General features: G+C 41.2%; 1 protein-coding gene across 1 annotated transcript in view; it reads left to right on the top strand.

Moving 5' to 3' along the window:
• Nucleotides 1–25,420, top strand: part of Veph1 (ventricular zone expressed PH domain containing 1) — a 205,494-nt gene that overhangs the window by 52,436 nt on the left and 127,638 nt on the right. Inside the window, exon 5 of the mRNA XM_051157270.1 lies at nucleotides 256–465. Coding sequence (XP_051013227.1) covers nucleotides 256–465 — 210 coding nt within the window. The remainder of the gene's footprint in view (nucleotides 1–255; nucleotides 466–25,420) is intronic.

Raw genomic sequence — 25,420 nt, 5'->3', positions numbered from 1 at the left:
TCAGGAGATTTGCCATGAGTCTAATAATCCCAAGATGTGTTGCTTCCTGATTTCCTATTTAATATTTTGCTGTCCATATGCCTGTCATCCTAGCACTCAGAAAGCTGAGGCAGGAGGTTTGCTGTAAACTGAATCCAGCCTAGGCTACAGGATGAGACTGTCTCAACAGAGTTTTCTTTTGAAAGTGATTCTGATTTGACTAACACTTCTCTTTGTCCTTTCTTTATCCCTTCCCCCCTCTCCTCTCCCTTGCAGGTGGTTCAAAAATGTGTTCCTTTCCTGATCAGGCATTTGAAGGATTCAACCCACAATGACATAATCATAAACATCCTCGTAGAAATAGCAGGGTACGAGCCACTGGCTTTGAGTGATTTTCTCCCGGTGCTGAAAGAGATTGGAGAGAGATTTCCCTACCTCACCGGACAAATGGCAAGGATCTTCGGTGCTGTTGGGCATGTAGATGAAGTAAGTTTGACTCTTCTTCTTCTTCTTCTTCTTCTTCTTCTTCTTCTTCTTCTTCTTCTTCTTCTTCTTCTTCTTCTTCTTCTTCCTGGCTCCTTGGATTCTTTTTTTTTTTTTTTTGTTCTCCTTGGATTCTTTAGAAACATCTCTAATCTCCAAAGTTGTCCAGGAGCCTCTGAGTATTTCCATTTCTCTTTTGAAATGTTTGTGTCACTGTGGCTTCTAGATCACAGAAGCGAAGGTCTGAGAAAGTTCCAGAGTTGAGAATTCCATTGCTAATGTCTCCCTTGATGTAGAAGGAGGTTAAAATGGAAGAAAAATTCTCTCTAGCTATATTCAAACAACAGCCCTCAGCTTATCACATTCCCAGCTGCAGCTGGCTGTGCTCAGCCTGGGAAACTGTGGGCGCCCATCCTGAGAGCCCAAAGCTACAATGTCATAGAGAACTCTGAACACTCCACATGATGTTATTTGGTGGGGGAAAATAAATGTTTGTGGATGTTTAAAAGTTCTAGTGTAAATATTTGCACAAAGGAGTCTTGCAAGAGCAGTGGGACACCATCAGAAGTTGTGGGCCTTAAACAAAAAAGAGTGCATCTAAGAGTCCAGATTTTAAAGACGGTGGAATACACATATGCATTGTGTATTTCTGCTGGCTTTACATAGGGATTCAGAATTTTTACTTATCTTCTAAAAATAAAAGTAAATATATAATAAAGAAGGTTTTCTATTAGCTTACATATAACAATCAATTAAATAAATATGAAATTGTTTGATACTTTTAAAGAATGCTATATAGTTCATTTGCCTTAGTACCTTGATTCTGTAAAAGATAAATTTAAAAATCAGAGAGGGCCTGGAGATATGGCTCAGTTTCTAAGAACCTTGGATGCTCTTGCAGAGATGCAGGCTAGATTTCCAGCACCCACATGGTAGCTCACAAACCATCCATAACTCTGGATCCAGGGGATCTGACACTTTCTTCTGACTGAATCTACTGATCTTAAAATTCATTGCAAGTACCAAAAAATTAGATGATGGATAGATAGATAGCTATAGATGAATAGATGTAGATGAATAGTATAAATAAATAGATAGATGATAGATATGCAGCTAGACCTTAGATGTGTGTGGAATATTTAAAAACTATACCCTCTTTGCACAGTAGTAGTAGTAATTATTTTGTCATAAATGCATTTATAATTTACTAATGTGTTGTAATACATGTTGAGGTGGCTAAGGTTCTCTTTAAGAAGTGTTCAGTGAAACACAAAAACAAAAACCACTATGCACATCGCTACCTGATATAAGACTAAACTAAGGAAGAGAGGATGGTGGTAACATTGGTGTGATTCTGAATACGCAAAGGAAGGAGAAGAGGTGAGTATAGGTAGATGCAAATTTTCTTTCTGTATCCTCAAAGTTTTGGGTCCAAGAACTCAAGGATACAAAATCAGTACATGCTTTTACTTCCTTACGTAAAATGTCAGAATGTTCCCACAAACTCTCACACACCTTCCCATATACTTTAAACCATCTCTAGATAACATACAAACGCCTACCATAATATGCATGCTATATATGTAATGTTATGCTATGTTGTTTGGAAAACTGACAAAAACACATCTGTACATGTTCTTGGAAGATGGCTCTTTTCCTCAAATATTGACCCACAGTTGGTTGAATACATGGATACCAAACCCACAAGTACAAAGGGCAGGAAGATCCTTACTTCCTACTCATCTGGCTCCTCTCCTACCCATGAGACCAACCAGAGAGCATGGCTCTTATCTCATGGGAAGAGATACTTAGCAGCAGCACCCATCACGCCGGAATCTCAGCCAACATGAATGGGAAGGAAAGAAGGTCTCTTCCACACACTCAAACATCATCTTTTGGGGGAAAAACCATGTCATTAGCTAAATAGAACAAAGCTAAACATGGTGGGTAGTCCTGATCCTGGTGGCCACTTCCCCAGATAATCAAGAGAGAAAAAAAGTTGTCACGAAGGACACGTCATAGTCTTTGTGTAGCTGGTTAAATGGTTTTTGTTTCTCTGAGTCTGTTTTTTCTCCTCAGGAAGAATGGTTTTACATAGGGCCACCTCCTTTCTGCCTCTGACATATTTTATGTTATTATTTCATCTCATTTAAGATCAGTCTCACAGGGTTATCTATGAATGCCAAACTGCCTCTCCTCAGAAATAATGCTCCTTGCTCCATATTCCTAATTATTAAAAATCTTACCATTCAAAAGCCCTGTATTAGCCTTAGAGTTGGAATTTTAACAAATTCTTAAGCTCATGTGTCTCAGGAATAAGCAGCAAATCACTGCTGAATTGGAGTGAGTTTATTTTTCTCCATAAAGCAAAGCTTGTAGTACAACACTCTCTAAAGCTAGAACCAGTTGGCTGGATAGATGTGCACTTCCACCCAGGCTTTTTCAAAAAAGAAACAAGGACACAGTACACGGTTGGGGCCATGGGAGTGGGGACTGCCTCTGACTTGAACTCTGATGCCCCCCTCCCCAATTTGGTCACTTTCCCTTGGCAGGGAGGCCCTGTGGGCACACAGAGGAAGGGAATGCAGGCTACCCTAATGGGACGTGATAGACTGTAGTCAGATGGTGGGGGAGGAGCCACCCCCACCCCCCACCTCCCACCCCCATCAGAGGCCTGGGGGAGGGGAATAGGGCAGAAGAGGGAGGGAGGGTGGGAACCGGGAAGATATGAGCAAGGTGCTAACAATCGGGATGTAATGTGAATAAATTATAATAAATTAAACAAACAAAAAGAAACAAGGAGTTTCACTAAGGCACACAGAGAGTACGCCTGAGAATGGATGTCCAGTACAACATCCAGGATGCCTATGATTGTATAATATAGAGGGAGAAGCAACAGCTTTGCTCCACTGCTCTCAGTGAGGACTCAGGACATGGGAAGTTGGTGGGATGTGGGAATATATGAGACATGGGATGATTCTAAATGCTCCCTATAAGATAGCCACATGACCTCTGTAAGCCCTGACTCTATGAGCATCTCCTTTAGCCTATATTTGATCTTATCTAAAAATTAACTTAATTAGAATTTTTCTTCTTGATAACCAAGTAAACATTTCAGTTGTGTTCAGGGGTTCAGCACATTAGGCATTCAAAATATTAAAGAAATACAGAAATGTCAAACCAAATTTGGGGTCTTGGTCCAAATTTTAAGATGTAAAAATTGGAGCCGAGAGGAGAGAGCCTCCTTTAGGTCCCTGACTCCTGTGAGTTCATAGTCATCAGCCTGAGATGGCCACGGGGTGGGGCCGAGCATTATTAACTGGCTCGAGGCTCGCCTTCTGCATCCACATGAAGCCAGGCATAAGATCTGAGATAGCTGCCGGGAACCAAACCAGATATGATTGTCTGTTAAATCAGGGCCCATCTGGGTACACAAACTGTTTCAACAGCTTGACAGCGGCAGCACAATTTCCCCGTCTGTGTTGACCATCAGAGAAAAGTTGTATGAACACACCCAAACACAAAATCCTACAAACCCTGTTTCTTCTACTCCACAAAACAAACTCAGAAATCTTCTTTGTCCGATTGAAATGGAGCCTTGCTAAATTGCTGTGTTGTGCTTGGGTCATTGTGAGAGGCTAGGTCATGACTGGTAGACCATCTCCAAGCATGTGCTTGCTTCTGAAGCATAGTTATGGGACGGAGAGTTCGAGTGACAGAGAAACATGCTCTTAGGGCATCCCTGTTCCATCCAGTAAAGGCTAGATCAGTTCTCCATCACTTTAGGATTTACTCTCTTCCTTTGGGATGCTCAGCTGAAGTAAATAAACACACACAAAATAATAATTTAATAGACTCATCCTAACCACAGCAAAAAATAGGAGTCCTTTTTTTTCCTTTGTTAATGAGGAGATTGAAGTGGCGCATCCTTAGCAGCAGCAATCACTTCCTAGTTGCTCCTCACGGCCCATCCCCAAGCACACAAGCAAGCAGTTCCTCTAAGTACCTGGCCTGGTTACAAATACACAGCAGCATCAGCAACATGATAACCCTGCCCATGTGGAGGCCAGTGGGAGGAGCTTCTTCCCACTCTAGTGCACCTCTCCTGGGGTTCCCTGTTTTATTCCCAAAGATATTGTGGCCTCTCCTCTCTAGACTTATCCACTATTATAGGAAGCAATGAAAATATTTGTCTTGGCTCAGCCCACCTTATCCCTGCTCCCACTTTTCCCTTGTGTCTTGACTTTCTGTCTGCTTGGAATTTTAATACTTTCCTGAACACACCCTGCTCCAGCACACATCATGATCTTTGCAACCTGTTCTGGGTGGATAGTCTTACCTCCTCCCCTACTTACCTTTCCTGCCCTAGATGCAATGTTGCCTCCTGTGTGGATTATTGCACACTTCTTTGGGAAAGTGAGTCACCACTCAGTCTGTATTCCCATCATGCTTGGGCTGCCCCTCATACATACTAGCTGTGCCAGCTCTGCTTCTCCTCCAGTGTCTGAGAGTCCAGAGACTGTGAATCACCTTTTATTCACCCATTGTAGGTCCCTCTGTTACAGTGATAAAACACTCTGACCAAAATCAGCTTGGGGAGTAAAGGGTTTAAGTTTTACCCTTCCGGGTCACAATTCATTATTAAGGGAGGGTTAGGGCAGGAACTCCAGGCAGACGCAGACAGGAATCAAGCAGCAGTACTGTTTGTTAACTCACTTTCTAGTTCCCAGGCTCATCCTTAACTAGTTTCTTACACAGTCAGATCCAGCTCTCTGGGTATGGTGCCACTCACAGTGGGCTGGGCCCTCCTCCTCAGTAATCAAGACCACCCCAACCTGATGAGGACAGTTACTCAATGAGCACTTCTTATACAAGATTCTAGGCTGTGTCAGGTTGACAAGGAATGCTAATTAGGACTCGCCTGAATTCACTTGTAGCCAAAGGAATTAATGAGCACTTAGGAGTACTGTTAGTTAACGATTTGAATGCTAGGTTCTTATTTCAGCTTTCACTTGATAACATCATTCTCAAATCCTTCTATGAGATTAGCTGTAACAAGAGAGGAAAATAATCAAATCACATTGTAACATTGTATCAATTAAAAAATAAGACAAGGGTTGCGGCTAATAGCACAATGGTTAGCGCGCAGGTAATGCACATGGCTCTAAGTTCAATCTCCAGTACTATAGTAGTTAAATAAAGAATCAATTAAAAATAGGGGAGAATTGGATATTAATTAGAATTGGAGACTACACAATTTATCCCTGGTAACTAACAAGTGAAAAACAATAAGAAGAAAACACAGGACCTCTTTTATATGCAGAAAGTGTCCAGAAAGCATGAGATAGAGACACCGCCATCTCTAATACCGAAGGACCGTGCCTTCTTGGTAGGTGACTTAAGTAAAAGATGATTCTGAAAGGATCATGACAATGAGTGGCTAAAAGCCCCAGGCTGAAAATTCTCAGGAGTATACCTGCCAGAGGTCCATTCATCTCTGTGGACAGTGAGATGGTCACCAGCAAGAACGGCTCGTGAATGAGCTTGCTTACTGTGGGACTATCTGCACAGTATCACATGGTGACCAAGAGCTTGGGATCAGCTGCCAGGCAGCCTTGGTTTCAACCCTGACTCAGTCTCTCACCAGCTATGTGGCCTTAGGTAAGTTAAGGCAACTTTTCTTGACTCACTTTTCTCATCTGGAACCTGTGGACTGGTCACATTAGCCATCTCATGAATTTGTTGTGAGAATGTAACAAGTTAAACTGTAAATCAGTGTGTAGAAAAGAATAAATAACCAATAGATGTCAGCGCTTTCTGTCGCTCTTGTTGTCTGATCCTTTTTCAGTGCATTTGTTGGTAGACAGGCTGAAACTTGGGCCTAAGACTGAAATTGGGGACTAGGATCAGCCATGTAAACGGCTCGCTGGGTCATAGGTGCTGCAAGGCTCAATGGATGTGTGTGTGTGTGTGTGTGTGTGTGTGTCTTGTGTGTCCATAGTTTTGTTTTATTTTTAATCTCAATCTTTTGATTTTACCAGTGAAGACTCAGGAGCCAGATGCAGGGGTGAAAGCCTGCTAGCTCAGAGAGGCAGAGAAAGTACCCGGCTGACCTTCTTCTTCCTCTGCCAAAGTCCCAGAAGGAGGGAGAGCTGCTTGTCCTCAACATCTCAAAAACTCCCCCAACTCCATATTCCTCCCCTTCACTTCCTGTGAGCCTCTCTGTCTGCCCTCCTGACTTCCGCTACTCCCTATGGTTTTTCCTATGTTTACTCCTTGTCAAGTGGTCGCTTCCTCTGCCTCTTGACCCATAGTTGACTTTATTTGAGCAGAAAGCTCTTGTATTAAAGGTGTGTTCTAGGGCTGAGACACACCACCACCAGAAACAGGTTCTTCCTGTAAACTGAGATTCCAATAAATCTCAGGACTCACAGTGTTATCGAATATCCTACAACATATGTGGGGCAAGTTGAAATATGGGGGAAGAAAATTAGAATAAATCACCAGAGACAGCTATAGGCATTATTAAAGATGAAAGACAGACCAATTACCTTCACCCTTTTTTGAACAAACGACCACTGTATGATTGCTATAATGCTATACCTCATCCTGCAGAAAGTAAGAATAACAAAAATATAAAGCATATTTCAAAAGAGTTTTGTCTTTAGTTCTTGGGACACTAGAAATGCACTGCTTTCTACAAATGGCAGGTGGTTCCAGCTCCCCACCTATAAAAACCATTTAGTATGCTCACAGCAAATTTTGTCTCTAAATTCACATTAGCAACATGTGAAGGAGGCTAAATTGAATCCAAAGTGGGGTGGAATTCCTGTCCCTGGAGGATAAAAACTGAACGTTGTTCAGATTTCAGAGGATTTGGGGTTTTTTTTTTTTCTCTCTCTCTCTCATTTCTTTCCTCATTAGAGTCTTGGCCATGCAAAGGGTCTCAGTACATTTTTAGGGCATTGAAGTTATCCCAGCTCTCCTCCCCAATCTTAGTAAACACACAAAAATAGACTGCTTCAGGAGCTGATTTTTTTTTTTTTTTGAGAAGTCAACTTAAATCTGTGGGTTCTCTCCAGCTGTTTAAGTCTCCTATCGATGGGCTCAGCCTGTTTTTCTTTACCAGACACATCCTCATTAAGCCTGGCCCCTTTAGAATGCTGACCCAGCATGTGCCTTGTGCTCTGCCACCATATTTTGAGTCCATTCCAGAGCTGAGAGGCAGCTGACCTACGCATAAACACAAAGACGAATTGATCTCATAGCCAGAGGAAGGATGCTACAGCCACTTGTTTTTCCTTAGCTGCCGCAGATCACAAGGCTGCACCTGTGAAGGGTCGAGTGGCATGCCCCAAAGTGCAGGCGTGGCCACCATGGCTGTTAAGTCCTGTGCCCTCTGTCTTGTTTTTCTAACTGGCTGGAAAATGCTGGCTAAGCAACACAATATGCTTATTACATCCTCTCTGGGCTCAGAGTCATGGACGCTATTCAAATAGAGAAGTGACCCACATTTTGCCCAGGTTGCATTTCTGCGACATCCGGTAGCGCTACAGAAAGAGTTTCAGTAGGGAAAGGAAAAGAATGACAAAGGCTACTAAGAATCATATTACTGTCCTCATCCTGGCTGGTGTAAAATGGGCCGCAGAGTGGAGGTGGCCAGTCCATCTGCACCTTCAGTATGCAAAGCAAGACTGAAGAATCTGAGGGGTGTAATTGTTCAGCTAGAGGAAGGAGCTGCAACCAGGAACCTCAGCTGCCCCAGGGATAATGAACTAGGTTAAAAAGAAGTAGACTTTTTTAATGTAGAGGTGAATTGTTGGTTGGTGCAGCTGCCTGCTGTCCAATTCTACAAAACCACCATCAGTTGAAAAGGGCATTTGTTTTTCTAAAATAGAATCAACTTTTCTTCCTTCTTTTTCATTTTTGCTGGGAATGGAACCCAACTCTGTGCATGCTAGATGTTAAGTCATGGTTCTGTAGAGAAACAGGACTGATTGGATATATATATGGAATACGGTCCAACTATTCCAAAAATGGCTGTCTCCTGATAGAAAGTGCAAGAGTTGAGTAGTTGTTCAGTTCACAAGGCTGGGCGTACCAGCTGGTCTTTGGGATATGCTGGAATTCCCAAGAAATAAGCTGTAATGTTGGTGAAGGAATGAGCTTGCAGCAGGACTCAGGACAAACAGGCGAAGAGCAAACACTTCCGTCTAGCACATCCTTCATATAGGCTCCAACCAGAAAGTGTGGTTCAGATTTAAGGTGCATCTTTTCACCTCAAAAGATTTGGACTTAGGCTGGGTCTTTCTACTTCAAATAATTCAATCAAGAGAAAAATCCCTCATAGGTGTGCATAGCCACTTGGGTTTTAGTCAATTCCTGATGTAGTTAAGTTGGCAACTAAGAATAGCTGGCACTCTAGGTAAACATTCAACAAGACCTCTAACCTCTGGACAAGATATTATATACACATACACACACACACACACACACACACACACACACACATATATATATATATATTGAATATATAATGAATATATATGAATATATATATTATGAAAGTTACTCATGTTATTAATAATAGTAAGTGTACTGCTAACAGTGTAAAAATCCATACACACACACACACACACACACACACACATGTATATCACCTAGCGTGCACAAAATTGGGTTCAATTCCCAGCAAAGATGAAAAGGAAGGAAGAAAAGCTATTTCTATTTTAGAAAAACAAATATCCTTCTCAACTGATTATGGTTTTGTAGAACTGTATAGCAGGCAGCTTCACCAACAAACAGTTAGCTTCTAAATTTAAAAAGTCAACTTTTTTAAACCAAGTTTACACAAATACACATATATGCATACATATAATTCTTTCAAATAAAAGTGCTGATATTGCTTACTTCCTGATTGTAAGCACCAGTCCTGATGCAAGTGATGGAAACCCTGAAAGAAGAGACACGAGACATGTGGTCCCTACCCTAGAGAAGTTCATAGGGAATAAGGCAAGAGAGATGTAAACAGAAATCTGGAATGTAATTGTATGTTCAGAATTTCTGTTTTGAAGTTTGAACTGGACAAGGAAAGAAAGAAGAAACCCTACATGGGGGGTTGGGACAGTGCTAGTTAATTTGGCTTCTAGAGTGACAAGGCTATGGAGGAAAAGGAGGAAAATATCCCCGAGAGAAGCACATTGCTGACAACAGTACCAACGGCTGAGAGACCCTGAATCTTCTGGACCCTGAAGAGTTTCACTGTCTTGGGGGATGGGATGAATTGAGTCAGGATGTAGCTGGTCTGGAACCAGCTTGTGAAAAGCACTCACTCAGCAGACCTCTGCTGTTCTCACTCTGCTCTGCCCAGGTGGTTTGGGACCAGTACCGTTGTCTCTGTCAATAGTATAAACAAGGAATCTTCCAGTGCCCCCAGCTCCCAAGAACTCTGGAGTACATGAAAGGACAAACAGTTACAAATGTGAGAGTAGGAAATGATGCTTTCTGAAGTGGTATAGTCACACTCCCACAACGTGTTTCAGTGTAAGCAACCAATGCCTTTTAAAGAGTTATCATCTTGGACAACATGGAAATACATGGAACCTGTTATTTGCAAAAGACTTTATGGACAATTACCATACTTCTTGCTCTGAACAAAGCACTGGACAGTACAAAGTCGAAGAAGGTCCTGGCCTGTGCTTCCAGAGGGTGTGGCTTTCTCAGTTCTCTTAGGAAGTATCTATCCCCCATGTGGTGGGAATGGTGGTGAGTTGATCCTTCCTGGATAATCTCTTTAGGATTCCTTAATCTGCCTTCCTTTCGGTATAATGGAAGATAGTATTTGTAATTAGCCACTCCACGGAACGTGAATGGGGTTGCCCTCATGCTGAAGTTTTAATTTTGATTTAAAAATTTTTTTTTGTTTGGTAAATCATAGTTCAAGAAAGATCCGGAAGCATTCACACAACTCCGAGCAGCTTTTGCATACAAACTGCGTTGCAAGGTAAAGGGTGTTATTAGATTCATACTCTCAAAAGACGGGAGGACACCTGAAAGCAGATGCACTCTGCTGCAAATCTGGGGCTATCCTGTTTGGAACTGGCATTACATTTAGTCCTTCCTTATTTCTCAAAAAAAAAAAAAAAAAAAAAAGCCTGAATTTATTTTACTGTGTGTTAAAGTTTTGGCACTGGCTCGCCTGGTTTGAACAAAAGGCCTGTAAGGAAAGACACACCTGGCAGATGGCTGTCACATGAAATGTTTGCATGCTATATAGTTCATTATATGGTCCAGGATGATGATATAGATAAGATATAAGAAATCACAGTCACAGTAGGGAAAGTCTCATTTCTTCATATTAGCTTGTTTTTTTGGTAAGAAATAGGTGAAATGATGAAACAGTTGTCTTTAAGAAATCTGAAATGAATGGAAAGCCAGTATTTTCCAGAATAGTGTATCAGCAAATGGTGGTGGACTGAGGAGGTTTCCCCATCCGAGTGCTGCATGGATGCCACAGGTTGGATAGTTAACAGTTTATTCACAGAGGCGAGGGGAGTCATCCTTCCCTATCTCCCGTCAGTCACTGCAATGTATGTTCACGATGCCCAACTTGAAGGGTTTCGGGGCACCATGTAAACAAGCCCTGGGTGTGTCTGGGAGGTGCTATCTAGTTTAGCTTAGGTAGGGAAGATCCACCCTGAATGGGGTGGTTTATATCCAGAGACTGCAGTCTCAGGCTAAGTAAAAGGGGGGAAAGCCGACTGAGTGGAAAGTCGGAAAGTGTTCCTCACTACCTGCTTCCTGGCAGTGTCACCAGCTGCCTCCCGGTCTGGTCTTGCTGGCTTTCCTGCTGTGAGGAAACATTTCCCCGGAACTGTATGCCCAAATAAGCTCTTCTTTACAGTGTATTTGTGGATATTTTCTAACAGCAAGAAGGCAGGTAACTAAGGCATCCCATAGGATTGATCTGGCAAATCTCTGGATTAGGCTGCACTCCTGTCTCCTAGTCCACTGTTACTTCCTCCCCCTGCTTTTGTCTCAGGGGGCCAGCTTCCTTCAGTGGAAGGAAGTATTCTCTGCTGCTTGCTCTTTCTCATTCAGGTTGCTTTTTCCTCATCTAAAACACTTCCCGGCTCCTTTTGCTGTGATGAACTACTTTTTCCTATAAGTTGTCCTAGTGCATAATAGAATACTATAAGCTGGTTATTTAATAATTAACAGAAACTGTTGACTCGTGATTCCAGGAGGTGGGAAGCCCAAGATCACGGGAGATGTACATAATAAATCCTTTCTTCCTACAACATTCTAAAGAGGAAGGGCAAACAAGGTCAAAGATACATGTGGATGTCAAATGTGTCCTCTTTGTAAGGAACCATTCCCAGATAATAGCATCACGGTTCCATTGATGAGAGCAGGCTCTAACATCACAGCCGCATTACCTCTTAAAGGTCTCATGCCTTCAAACACTAAAAAGCTATGAAAGTGGCAATTACATTTCAACAGGCTGTTAGGAGATAAACAATCAGAACATAGGAGCCACCAACTCTTCTCCTTCATGGCTGGGAAAAACAGATCATACTGAAGGGATGCGGGTGGTGGAGGGATGCACTAACAGCACAGGTGCCTCCTGAAGGCAATACTTTACCTCCTTCCATCTTGGAAAGTGAGGATGAGTGCGAGGCTGACAGGCATGGGTTTTAGGAGCCCATACAGTAAATGCAGTGGGAACCCTGGGTAGAGTGAGGCGACTCTGCTCTTTTTTTTGGAGAAATGATGGAATTGAGCACGGCATCCATTCACGATCTTGGTTCTGAACTTTTTGCATTTCCTAAACAGCTTTACTGTGCTGCCCACAGGTTGACAGAAAGGGGATAAGTGGAAAGCAATTGGGAAAGTGGTTGTTGGCTTTGGAAAGGAGCGCTTTAAATGTTTTCCTCTTAGGGTGTATAGTAGCTACCTTCACAGCTCCGCCCGCCCGATCAGCTGGGATTTGCCTGCATCCACCCATCCATTCCTTCATTCCCTGCTTACTTCCGAGAAGGAATTAGCTTCTCAGAATGAAAACAACACCGTAGCTATGAGGAGAGGAAACAGGCAAAGCTGCGTGGATAATGGGCTAGATGCCAGGGTTACAATTTGAAAAGAAGGTGGCTCTTCCATCTCCTCCATTTCTGTGAGTAGTAAAACGGTACTCATTAAGTCTTTCTACCTTGTACTTGAGATGTTACATTCCCAACTATCACCAGTCAGATAGTCTGGCGATTTTTTTTTTTTTTTTTTTGAAATAAGTATAAGAAAATTAGGTGCCTCGTTTCTAATTATATAATGAACAGAACATGTTGTGTGATGAGTGAATTGTGGAGAGTTTTGTTGTAACTGACATAGCTTAAGTTAAAATTTTATTTTGTTGTTGCTTTCCTTGATCAACAACAACAACAAAACAACAAAAACAACAACAACAAAAACAACTCCCGCATATTTCTTTGACATGAAAACCTTTCAAGTGCAATCATTCCCAGCCCCTCCTACCTCTATCCTTCCTTCCTTGCTTCCTCCTCTTCTTTCTTTCCTTCCTTCCTCTCTTTCTTCGCTTTTCTTTCTGGACCTACAACACAGTCGCTTTTCCTCCAAATGGTTTCCATTAATTATTTGCTTTCTCTCACTTTTGTTTCGCACCTCACTTGCCCAGCAGATCCCTGTCTGATGAAGGGTAGGCTGCGGCTTTAGCAGAAGTTATTCAGTGCTGTGTCCCCAGTGGTCTTTCAGAATGTGTTTAATTAAAGCAAAAGAAATAGTGGACCCATTGTTCCGGATAATCGGTGAGAGGTCACTTATATGGGGGACCCTGGGCTGTGGGAGAAGAAAGTGGCCTTGTAGAATGCCCTCTGGCTCCACACAAAAGGTCTGTCTTTCACAGGCTGCATTTCTCAAGCCCCCAGTTTTTTTAGACAGTAAATCTGAGCTATAGAACGCTTAAATCGGTTACCAATCAGAACACTAACTTTGAAGCTCAGGTTAGCCGGCCTTCTCTAGGTTTAAGGTCGGTAAGCATTTGAAGGGACCAAAGCAAGGAACAGAGGCAGAACAAGTAGGAGGAAGGGTGGGGGTGGGGGTGGGGGTGGGGTGGGGGTGGAGTGGGTGGGGGTGGGGTGGGGTGGGAGAGGGGTAAGGCAGAAACAGGACTACATTGAGCTCTATTTGAGGAAAAATAATTATAAATTGGAAAAAGTTGTTTCGTGGCAGACTATGTCTTGTTTGCCTCTAAAAGTCAATCAAAATGAAGACTTAATTTGCACACTTATATTATCCTTTTAAATCCCACAGGCGTGTAGTTGCACTGCCTTTCCTTCTCTAGTTACTATTTTAAATCCTAAATCATTTTTGTCCAAACAAGTTTTTGAGAAAGACTTAGTAAGTTCCAGACCTAAATATTCTAAGCCATAATTGCTTTATAAATGAAAAACTTAGACTTTGTTGATTTTTTTCTTCGTTGGGGGAATTCTGCTTAGGATTTTATGCCAAATGCACAGAGTTGAACTCAATCCAATTTATCCTTCATTTTTGCCATGTGACAAAATCTGAGATTCATACAAAACAAAGGATACATCTGTTTTCATCAGCTATTTCTTAACTTTTATTGCTGAAGTTTATTTTTGAAACTGTTTTGTCTAGACAGCATTTTTTGCTAGGCATGATTTATTACTCGTCATGTGCTCCAGAAATTATGTTCCTGAAATCATGCAAACTGATTCATAAAATAGTAAAGGTATGAAAATGCCTTTCTTGTACTTTGGTTGTGTGCTTTTGAAACTGTTAAAAATGCTTGTAATTTCTAGTTATCAATGAGTAAGAGAAAAACTTTTAATTACCCCAAGAGAATTGTATAAGAACACCAAGACATGTGTAAGGGGTAAAAGAGAATAACTCCTTTAAACATAAAAATGTTTCATGCTGATGATTCAACTCAGAGTTGAGGGAACTTTCACCAAGCCTGAAGACCCGAGTCAGATCCCCACGGCCCACATGGTAGAAGAAGAAAACTAACACCCACACATTGTCATGTGTTTCCACACATATGATATGGCATGTGCATACCCATAAATAAAAAATTTAATTTATTTGCCTCAAAATTAGAAGATTAGAAACCCAAGGGAGATAACTAAGATCTATGTTCACCTTCTATATTATTCTGCCAGGAAAAAAAAAAAACTCAGGAAGGGGATACAGGATACTTGCTCTCTCCTTATTCTGTTAAAAATGAGTCATCTCTTAGTAGACCTTTGAAGTCTACTTTCTTCACCAGTATTGTGCATATATTTTACTGATTATACATGTGATTACAAATATGTGGTGTGTGTGTGTGTGTGTGTGTGTGTGTGTGGTGTGTGTATGTGTATGTGTGTGTGTGTATGTGATGTGTGTGTGTGTGTGTGTGTGTGTGTGTGGTGTGTGTATGTGTATGTGTGTGTGTATGTGATGTGTGTGTGTGGCTTATGTATGTGTGGTACATATGCATGTATGTGTGTGTACAGGTCAAATATAATCTTTTACCAGATACCTGGTTATTCTTTATCCCAATCAAACTGGCACATAAAATTGGCCATGATAGGCATGTATCGGAAAATGAAGGGTAGCCAAGGTTTGCCCTAAAAGAGGGTGCCTTTTTCTAATTGAGTTGTTGGTGAATCTATGGAAAAAAGGAAAAACTCCTTAAATAAATGGCCACAAGGGCCAGCAAGATATGCCCCACACATCTCTCTCACAAACAGTAACAGGAATTAATTGTTTTAATTTAAAAATGGTCACAAATAGTAGAGACAAGGCCATCTCCAAAAGTAAGACAAATTTCAATATCTCCAACTGATACTTTACAACTATTCTATGGAGCAACATCAAAATCCACTAGAAACAATCGAATAAAATTCCCCTTTGACTCACTCAGAATGACGCTTCTCACCCAGACATGGGTTCTTTCTTAATCTGCATTAGGTGGCTAACAGAATATCTGAGGCTGCTGTTGCGCTTACCTTGTGGTCCTGTGCATAGGAAAGGCAAAATCAAACATCCGTATGTGTCAGGGCACTCTCACAGCGTGGAGGGTGATGTCACATGCACCAAGCAATGATGCTGATATGGGAATAGTGGTTCTTTCAGGGCCATGAAGGCTGTCTCTCTCCTCTCAGAAGAACATAACTAGGGGTGCTAGGGTGTCAGACAAATCAACAGTCACCAGAACGACCCCAGGCTGGTGGCTTCTGTGTCCTTTGAGTCAAATGTCTAAATGATTAATTCCATTAACAACAGGAAGGAAGGTGAATTCACAGAGGGTTTTTGTGTCAGGAAGGATGTTGTGTTTCTTGTTAACTCCCTTCCCCTAAATGAACAATCTCTGCCTGGAAACAATATGTGAGGACATGGCCAGATTTAGAGGTACCTGGGCACTTCGTGGATGGATGGACTGGACTGCAGCTCATCTCTCTAAAGCATCTCTAGTTCTGCTGTAAGTCTTTGGAAAGCCTCTGGGATAAGAGCTGGGTGGTACCCTACTTCCATGTACCTCCAGAAGCTCTACCTTTCTTCTTTCTCCTAAGCACCATTAACCATCCTATAATAACATACAATGGGGGACCTTGCCTTATTACAGCCCATTCTTTGTTTAATTATTGATCCACTGTGTGCCAATGAGACCTAGGTGTTAGTCTCTTCTGAGGAAGAGTGCTTCCGCGGCCAACTTCCTAAACGTTCCGCCATCTCTAAGTACTGTTCCTTTAAGAAACGAGTCCCAGCACGTGAACCTCTGAAGAACAAACCATAGTTAAACTCAAAGTGTCCCCTGACTTTCTGCCCCGATACAAATGAATGCTTTCTTTTTGAAAATTGAAAATAACGTTATCCAAACCGTGCGAGCATAGGCTCCAGACATGGAGGGTCTCTGTCCAGGGAGCAGGTGCTGATTGCTAAGCCTGAGGTCACCAGCCAGGTAAGGTAGGCAGCCTCCTTCCCCAACCCCCCCACCCCCCACCCACAGCTGAAGGGCCACGGGGAGTGAGGTGTGTGTCCTCACCTTACCCAGGCCCTTCTGCCTGCTTTGGTTGCTTTTTCCCTTCCTGCTTTGGGTGATAGACTCTGCTGGTGTAATTTAGGCTGTTCTGCCCAGAAAGTGCTGCCCAAGTATTGTTCTGCCTTAATTAAGCAAACTTTATTCAAAATATAGAGATTTTCAGTAAAAAGAGCACATGGCTGTGAGCTTAGCTACAGATCTCTTAGGTCTCCTTATGTGGCAATGAGGCTAAAAGCAACAGATATGGACAAGGAGCCAATGATTTGAAATGACAGTTCCACAGTTTCAGAGCTTCTATGGAAATTGCTGCCATAATTTTTCCGTTACAGTGTGAAAACTGATTATTTGGTTGGTAAATTGCTACCATAATTTTAAAGTGATGGACTCCGCTTTCTGAAAAAAGAACTGCATAAGGATCAGGGAATATCTATTCAATGAAAATGGTATTTAAATTTTTCCATTTTTAAAATAATTTAAAAAGTAAGTAAGATAAACAGGAGTTAGTGAGCCGTGTTCAGTTTTGTCAATAAGCTAATGGTGATGGCGGTGAACACTAACTAGTGTACATTATGTGCAAAGTTGATTTCAAAAATAAAAAAAAATAACATTATTCATGAATCTCTTTAATTATCTTTTATTGGTAGAACCAAGAGAGAAAACCAAAAGCTTTCAGCATATGAGTGGCAGCTCTGCCCATCATTGCTCATTCTTCTGGAAGCAGCTTGAGCTGTAACTAAAAAGCAAATGGCTGAAGCATGACATTTTGAGGACAGCACATCTCCGTCTCACATAAATGCTTATATGTAGTCATTTGCGAGTGAGAGAAAAGTCCAGTTAGTGCAAAGGCAGTAGGAAAACCTGCCCACGATGGAAAGCACCAGGAAAGGCAAACTGGAAGATAATGCAAGAGATTTGCACAAAGTGCTCAGCTGAGGGATGTGGTTCACTTGACTGCCTTTCTAGCACCTGGGAGGACCTGGGTTCAGTCTCCAGAACAAGAAGAGCCACCTGGTCCCCGGAAGGCTGTACTTGCATTCCTCTGCCTCTGATTGAGATGCTTTCGTAGAAAATCATGTTCTAACAGTTTGGAATGTCTTTTTCTAGAAGAGCTTCAAAGATATAATATGGCCATCAATCAATTTGCCTTCTTATCTATCATAACCTCCTGTCTATCTGTCTGTATATCTACTTTTCTGCAAACTATGTCTACCTCAGTGATTTCAAGTTAGCAAATTCACCCGTTCACTAAAATGTCTTCGTGACCTTGAATAAATGCCCATGCTGCTCCCTGGTCATCCATAGACATGCTCAGAGTAGCCAACATTTTCCCCAGACAAGATCAAGAAATATGGCACTCTTGTCTGCTTATTTCAATTATCCTACTGCAAGAGAACCACTCTCTTTAAAAGACTTATTTGATATTAAATTATGAATATGCATGTATATCTGTGTGTAGTTATGTGCCCATGGAAGCCAAGACCCCCCTGGCACTGGAGTTATAGCTGGTCCACAGCTGCATGGCATGGGTATTGGGAGCCTCAATCAGGTGCCCTCCAAGAACAGTCAGGACTTTTAACCACTGAGCCAGCTTTTCATCACTCAGAAGAGATGTTCTTTTCATGGCCGAGTACTGCATTTCTCTTATTTTCATGTGTGTGTGTGTGTGTGTGTGTGTGTGTGTGTGTGTGTGTGTGTTCCCGATATACGTATCACACACATATATTGCTAAGTGCTCTCTAGTGTCCCTAAGTGAAAAAGGGCTGTGATAGACCTTTTAGAGAAGATCCAAATGTTAGATAAAACTCAAATGACTGGGTACAATTGTGACGAAGTTTTTTCTTTTTTCATTTTCATTTATTCATTATTTATTTATTCACTTTATATCCTGATCACATCCCCTCTTCCTCATCTCTCTCCCCTCCTCCAGAGAGAATGGGAGGCCCTCCATGGATACCAATTCACCCTGGCACATCAAGTCACAGCAGGACTAGGTGCATCCATTCCCAGTGAGGCCAGACAGAGCACCCCTGTCTGGGAAATGGATCCAAAGACAGGCCACAGTGTCAGAGAGAGCTCCTGCTCCAGTTGTTAGGAAGTCTACATGCAGACCAAGCTGCACATCTGCTACATATCTGTAAAGGGCCTAGGTCCAGCCCATGCATGCTCTTTAGTTTGGGTTCAGTCTATGTGAGCACCCATGGGCCTAGGTTAAGTGACTCTGTAAGTGTTCTTGTGGAGTCCTTGACCCCTCCAGCTCCCTCAATCCTTCATACTCTTCCACAAGACTCTGCCTTATGTTTGGTTGTGGAGCCCCTCATCTTTTTCCATCAGCTTCTGGATGAAGCCTATCCGAAGCCAGTTATGTTAGGCTTCTGTCTGCAAATACAGCAGGGTATAACTAATAGTGTCAGGGGTTGGCTCTCTCCCATGGGATGGGTCTCAAGTTGAGCCAGTCATTCACTGGTCATTCTCTCTATCTCTGTTACATCTTTATGCCTGTACATCTTGTATGTGAAGAAATTTGGGGTCAAAAGTTTTGCACATGGGTTGGAGTCCCACACCCTCCACTGGACGTCCCACCTGCCTACAAGAGGTGGCCACTTCAGGCTCCATATCCACTCACCCCACTGCTAGGTATCTCAGCTAGAGTCACTCTCATAGACTCCTGGGTACCTGCCCTGTTTCAGGTTTCCTACTCATTGCAAAGCTGTACCTCCACTGAATTCCATCCACTTTCCCAGCCCTCTTTCCCCCTCCACATCTCTGTTCTCCTCCCTCCATCCACCTCCAATGTTTATTTTATTTCTTCTTCTGAGATTCTTCCTTGTTACTTAGCTCCTTTGAGTATGTAGCATAGTTAGTTATCTTGTACTTTATGACTTCTTTGGGTCTATATCATGATTATGCTGTGCTTTATGGCTAATAACAACTTAAAAGTTGATTATACAGCATGTGTGTCTTTCTGGGTCTGCATTACCTCATTCAGGATAATATTTTCTAGTTCTATCTATTTGCCTGAAAATTCCATGATTTCCTTGTTTTTAATATTTGAGTAATATTCCATTCTGTAAGTGTACCACATTTCCTTTATTCTTTCTTTGGTTGAGGGCCATCTAAGTTGTTTCCAGTTTCTGGCTATTATAAATAAAGCTGTAGTAATATTTCTTTTATGAATGTGGGTGCCCTTGCATTTGGGGCACGCATGTTCAGAATTGAGATGTCATCGTGTCATCTTAGTGCAATTTTTCTTTCTTGAGTATGAAGTGTCCTTACTCATCTCTTCTGATTAATTTTAGTTGAAAGCCTATTTTATTAAATACTAGAATGGATTCTCTAGCTTGCTTTATGGGTTTGTTTGCTTGGAAAACCTTTTTCCAGAACTTTACTCTAATACAATATCTATCTTTGTTGCTGAGGTGTGTTTCTTGTATGCAGCAGGATGATAGATCCTTTTTCTACATCCATTCTGTCAGCCTGTGTCTTTTTATTGGGAAACTGAGTCCAATAACATTGAGAGATATTAATGACCAATGACTGTTAATTCCTGTTAATTTTATGTTAATGGTGTGTGTGTGTGTGTGTGTGTGTGTGTGTGTGTGTGTGTGTGTGTGTGTGTGTTTTGGTTTTGCTGGGTGGATTTATTTATTTCCTGGGTTTTCTTGGGTATAGTTCACTTCCTTCTGTTTCAGTTTCCCTTTTAATATCTTCTATAGGGCTGGATTTGTTTGAATTTGGTTTTGTCGTGGAATATCTTGTTTTCTTCATCTATGGTGATTAAAAGTTTCGCTGGGTATAGAAGTCTGGCCTGACGTCTGTGGTCTTTCAGAGTTTGCATGGCATCTGCCCAGGCTTTTTTGGATCTTAGAGTCTCTGTTGAGATGTCAGTTGTAATTCTCATATTTCTGCCTTTGTATTTCACTTGGCCTTTTTCCTTTGCAGCTTTTAATATTCTTTCTTTTAATGTGTTTTGGCTATTAAGTGGTGGGAGGATTTTCTTTCCTGGTCCAATCTATTTGGTGTTCTTTAAGTTTCTTGTATGTTTATCTCTTCCTTTAGGTTACGGAAATTTTTTCTTTTTTTTTTTTTTTTCATGGTTTTTTTTATTATTAATTTATTCATATTACATCTCGATTGTTAGCCCTTCCCCTGTTTCCTCCCATTCTTCCCTTCCTCCCATTTCTCCCCTTCTCCCCTCCCCTATGTCTGTGACTGAGGGAGACCTCCTCCCCCTATATATGCTCTCAGAATATCAAGTCTCTTCTTGGTAACTAGCTATCCTTCCTCTGAGTGCCACCAGGTCTCCCCATCCGGGGGACATGGTCAGAAAAAGGGGACCAGAGTTCGTGTGAGAGTCAGATCTCACTCTCCACTCAATGGTGGAGAATATCATGTTCATCGGCTAGGTCCTGGTAGGGGTTCGAAGCTTACTGCCTATATTCTCCTTGGCTGGTGCCATAGTTTGAGGAGGACCTCAGGACCCAGATCTGCCTGTCATAAAGTTCTTCTTGTAGGTTTCCAGGACCCTGTGGGTCCTACTATTCCCTCTTTCTTCCATACTACTCTTGCCTAAAGTCTCAATTGGATATCCTCTCCTCTGACCCACTTTCTTGGTAAGTAAAGATTTTCATGGTACGTATCCCTTGGACTAGTGTTTTGATATAAGTGAGTATATACCGTTTGTCTCTTTTTGCTTCTGGGTGAACTCACTCATTAAGATAATTTCTAGATCAATCCATTTGTCCACAAAATTCGGGAATTCCTCATTTTTAATAGCTGAGTAGTATTCCATAGTGTAAATATACCACAGTTTCTTAGTCTATTCTTCTACTGAGGGACACTTAGGCTGTTTCCATGTTCTGGCTATTATGTACAGAGCAGCTATGAACATGGTTGACCATATGTTCCTGTTGTGTGGTAGGGCATTTTCTGGGTATATTCCAAGAAGTGGGATGGCTGGGTCTTGAGGAAGCCCTATTCCCATTTTTCTGAGAAAGCACCAGATAGCTTTCCAAAGTGGTTGTATTAGTCTGCATTCCCACCAGCAATGAAGGAGTGTTCCTCTCTCTCCACATCCTCGCCAACATGTGGTGTCATTTGAGTTTTTGATCTTAGCCATTCTGATGAGTGTAAGATGGAATCTCAGTGTCATTTTGATTTGCATTTCTCTGATGACTAACAAGGACGAGCATTTCTTTAAGTGTTTCTCGGCCATTTGATATTCCTCTGTTGAGAATTCTCTGTTAAGTTCCAAGCCCCATTTCACAATTGGGTTGTTTGGTTTTGTGGTGTTTAATTTCTTGAATTCTTTATATATTTTGGATATTAAACCTTTGTCAGATGAAGGGTTGGTGAAGATCTTTTCCCAGTCTGTAGGCTGTCATTTTGTTCTCTTGACAGTGTCTCCTGCCTTACAGAAGCTTCTCAGCCTCATGAGGTCCCATTTATTAATTGTTGACATTAAGGCCTGGGCTGTTGGTGAACTGTTCAGGAAGTTGTTTCCTGTGCCTATGTGTCCCAGGCTCTTCCCCACTTTTTCCTCTAACTGAATTAATGTCTCTGGTTTTAAGTTGAGGTCTTTAATCCACTTGGACTTGAGTTTTGTGCATGGTGACAAATAAGGGTCTAATTGCATTTTTCTACATGTAGACATCCAGTTAGACCAGCACCATTTGTTGAAGATGCTATTCTTTTTCCATTGAATAGATTTGGCTTCTTTGTCAAAAATCAAGTGAGCAAATGTGTGTGGATTCATCTCTGCGTCTTTGATTCAATTCCATTGATCCACCAGTCTATCGCTTTGCCAGTATCATGCTGTTTTAATTACTGTTGCTCTGTAGTACAGCTTGAGATCAGGTATGGAGATTCCTCCGGAGGATCTTTTGTTGTATAGGATTGTTTTTGCTATTCTGGGTTTTTTATTTCTCCATATGAATTTGAGAATTGATCTTTCAATATCTTCAAAGTATTTTGTAGGTATTTTGATAGGGATTGTGTTAAATCTGTACATTGCTTTTGGTAAGATGGCCATCTTTACTATGTTGATTCTCCCGATCCACGAACAAGGTAAATCCCTCCATCTTCTCATGTCATCTTCAATCTCTCTCTTCAGAGGTTTGAAGTTTTTTTCAAATAAGTTCTTCACTTGCTTGGTTAGAGTTACTCCTAGATATTTTATATTGTTTGTGGCTATCGTGAAGGGAGTAGTTTTCCTAATTTCTTCCTCTGCCTGTTTGTCATTTGTATACAGGAAAGCTACTGACTTTTTTGAGTTTATTTTTTATCCTGCCAATTTGCTGAAGGTGTTTATCAGCTGTAGGAGTTCTCTGGTGGAATTTTGCGGGTCACTTATATACACTATCATATCATCTGCAAATAAGGATAATTTGACTTCTTCCTTTCCCATTTAGATCCCCTTGATCTCCTTTGCTGTCTTATTGCTCTGGCTAGAACTTCAAGAACTATATTGAAGAGATAAGGGGACAGGGGGCAGCCTTGTCTGGTTCCCGATTTTAGAGGAATTTCCTTGAGTATCTCTCCATTTAATTTAATGTTGGCTGTTGGTTTGCTGTATATGGCCTTTATTATGTTTAGATACATGCCTTGTACTCCCGATCTCTCCAGAACTTTGAACATAAATGGGTGTTGGATTTTGTCAAATGGTTTTTCTGCATCTAAAGAGATGATCATGTAGTTTTTCTCTTTCAGTTTGTTTATATGGTGGATTACATTGATGGATTTCCACATCTTAAACCATCCCTGCATGCCTGGAATGAAGCCTACCTGGTCATGGTGAACGATGTCTTTGATATGCTGTTGTACTCGCTTTGCGAGAATTTTGTTGAGTATTTTTGCATCAATGTTCATAAGAGAAATTGGTCTGAAATTCTCTTTTTTTGTTGGATCTTTGTGAGGTTTAGGTATCAATGTGACTGTGGCCTCATAGAAGGAATTTGGTAATGTTCCGTCCATTTCTATCTTTTGGAATAGCTTGAATAGTATCAGTATTAGCTCCTCTTTGAAGGTCTGGTAGAATTCTGCACTGAAACCATCTGGCCCTGGCCTTTTTTTGGTTGGGAGACTATCAATGGTTACTTCTATCTCTATAGACAAAATAGGGCTATTTAATTTGTTTATCTGAACTTGATTCAATTTCGGCAAATGGAATTGGTCGAGAAATTTGTCCATTTCCCTTAAATTTTGGAATTTTGTGTCATAAATGCCTTTAAAGTAGGTTCTTACGATTCTTTGTATTTCTTCGGTGTCTGTTGTTATGTCTCCCTTTTCATTTCTGATTTTGTTAATTTGGATAGTGTTTCTCTGTCTTTTAGTTAGATTGGCTAACGGTTTGTCTATCTTGTTAATTTTCTCAAAGAACCAGCTCTTGGTTTTGTTGATTCTTTGGATTGTTCTCTTAGTTTCTAATTTATTGATTTCAGCCCTGAGTTTGACTATTTCTAGGCATCTACTCCTCTTGGGTGTTTCTGCTTCTTTTTTTCCTAGAGCTTCCAGATGTGTTGTTAGGTTGTTTATGTGGGATGATTCCTTTTTCTTTTTGAAGGTGCTTAGTGCTATGAATTTTCCTCTTAGCACTGCTTTCAATGTGTCCCACAAATTTGGGTATGTTGTTCCATCATTTTCATTGAATTTCAGGAAGTCTTTTATTTCTTCCCTTATTTCTTCCATGACCCATGTGTCATTAAGTAGAAAGTTGTTTAGTTTCCACGTGTTAGTATGCTTTTTGTTATTTCTGTTGTTGTTGAAGTCCAGCCTTAGTCCGTGGTGATCTGATAAGATACAAGGTATTATTTCAATCTTCTTGTATCTATTGAGGTTTGCTTCATGACCAACTATGTGATCAATTTTAGAGAACATTCCATGGGGTGCTGAGAAAAAAGTATAATCCTTTGCATTTGGGTGGAAAGTTCTGTAGATATCTGTTAGATCCATTTGATTCATGACATTGGTTAATGAGGTTATTTCCCAGCTTATTTTTTGATTCAGAGACCTATCCTTGAGTGAAAGAGGAGTGTTGAAGTCTCCCACTATTAATGTGTGGGTATCAATGAGTGGGGCAAGCTTTGTTAATAACTCTTTTACAAATGTGGGAGCCCTTGTATTCAGAGCATAGATGTTCAGAATTGTGATGTCTTCTTGGTTGACTTTACCTTTGATGAGTACGAAGTGACCATCCTCATCTCGTTTGATTAATTTTGGTTGAAAGTCTATTTTATTAGATATTAGAATGGCTACCCCAGCTTGCTTCTTGTGACCATTTGCTTGGAATATTTTTCCCCAACCTTTTACTCTGAGGCAATGTCTGTCCTTGTGGTTGAGGTGTTTCTTGAATATAGAAGAATGTTGGGTCATGTTTATGCATCCATTCCGTTAGTCTGTGTCTTTTTATTGGAGAGTTGAGACCATTGACATTTAGAGATATTAATGACCAGTGATTGGTAAGTCCCTTAATTTTTGGTATTTGTAACAGTTGAGATTTTGTGAGGTTGTGATTTTGCAATGGTATATTTACCTATTTCCTATGTAGTTTTGGTTGTAGTTTGACCAGTTGGATTGGAGTGTTCCTTCTAATAGCTTTTGTAAAGCCGGATTTGTGGCTAGGTACTGTTTGAATTTGTTTTTGTCATGAAATAGCTTGTCTTCTCCGTCAATGGTTATTGATAATTTTGCTGGATATAGTAGTCTTGCCTGGTATCTGTGTTCTCTTAGGGTTTGCAGCACCTCTGTCCAGGCCCTTCTGGCTTTCATGGTCTCTGCTGAGAAGTCAGGAGTAATTCTGATAGGTTTGCCTTCGTATGTTACTCGGCCTTTTTCTCTTGCCGCTTTCAATATTTTTTCCTTGTTCTGTATATTTTGTGTTGTTATTATTATGTGACGGGAAGA

Source organism: Acomys russatus, chromosome 15 (assembly GCF_903995435.1).
Source record: "Acomys russatus chromosome 15, mAcoRus1.1, whole genome shotgun sequence".
Taxonomy (NCBI): domain Eukaryota; kingdom Metazoa; phylum Chordata; class Mammalia; order Rodentia; family Muridae; genus Acomys; species Acomys russatus.
The sequence above is the reverse complement of the archived record's forward strand: the minus strand, read 5'-3'. Positions and strand labels throughout refer to the sequence as shown.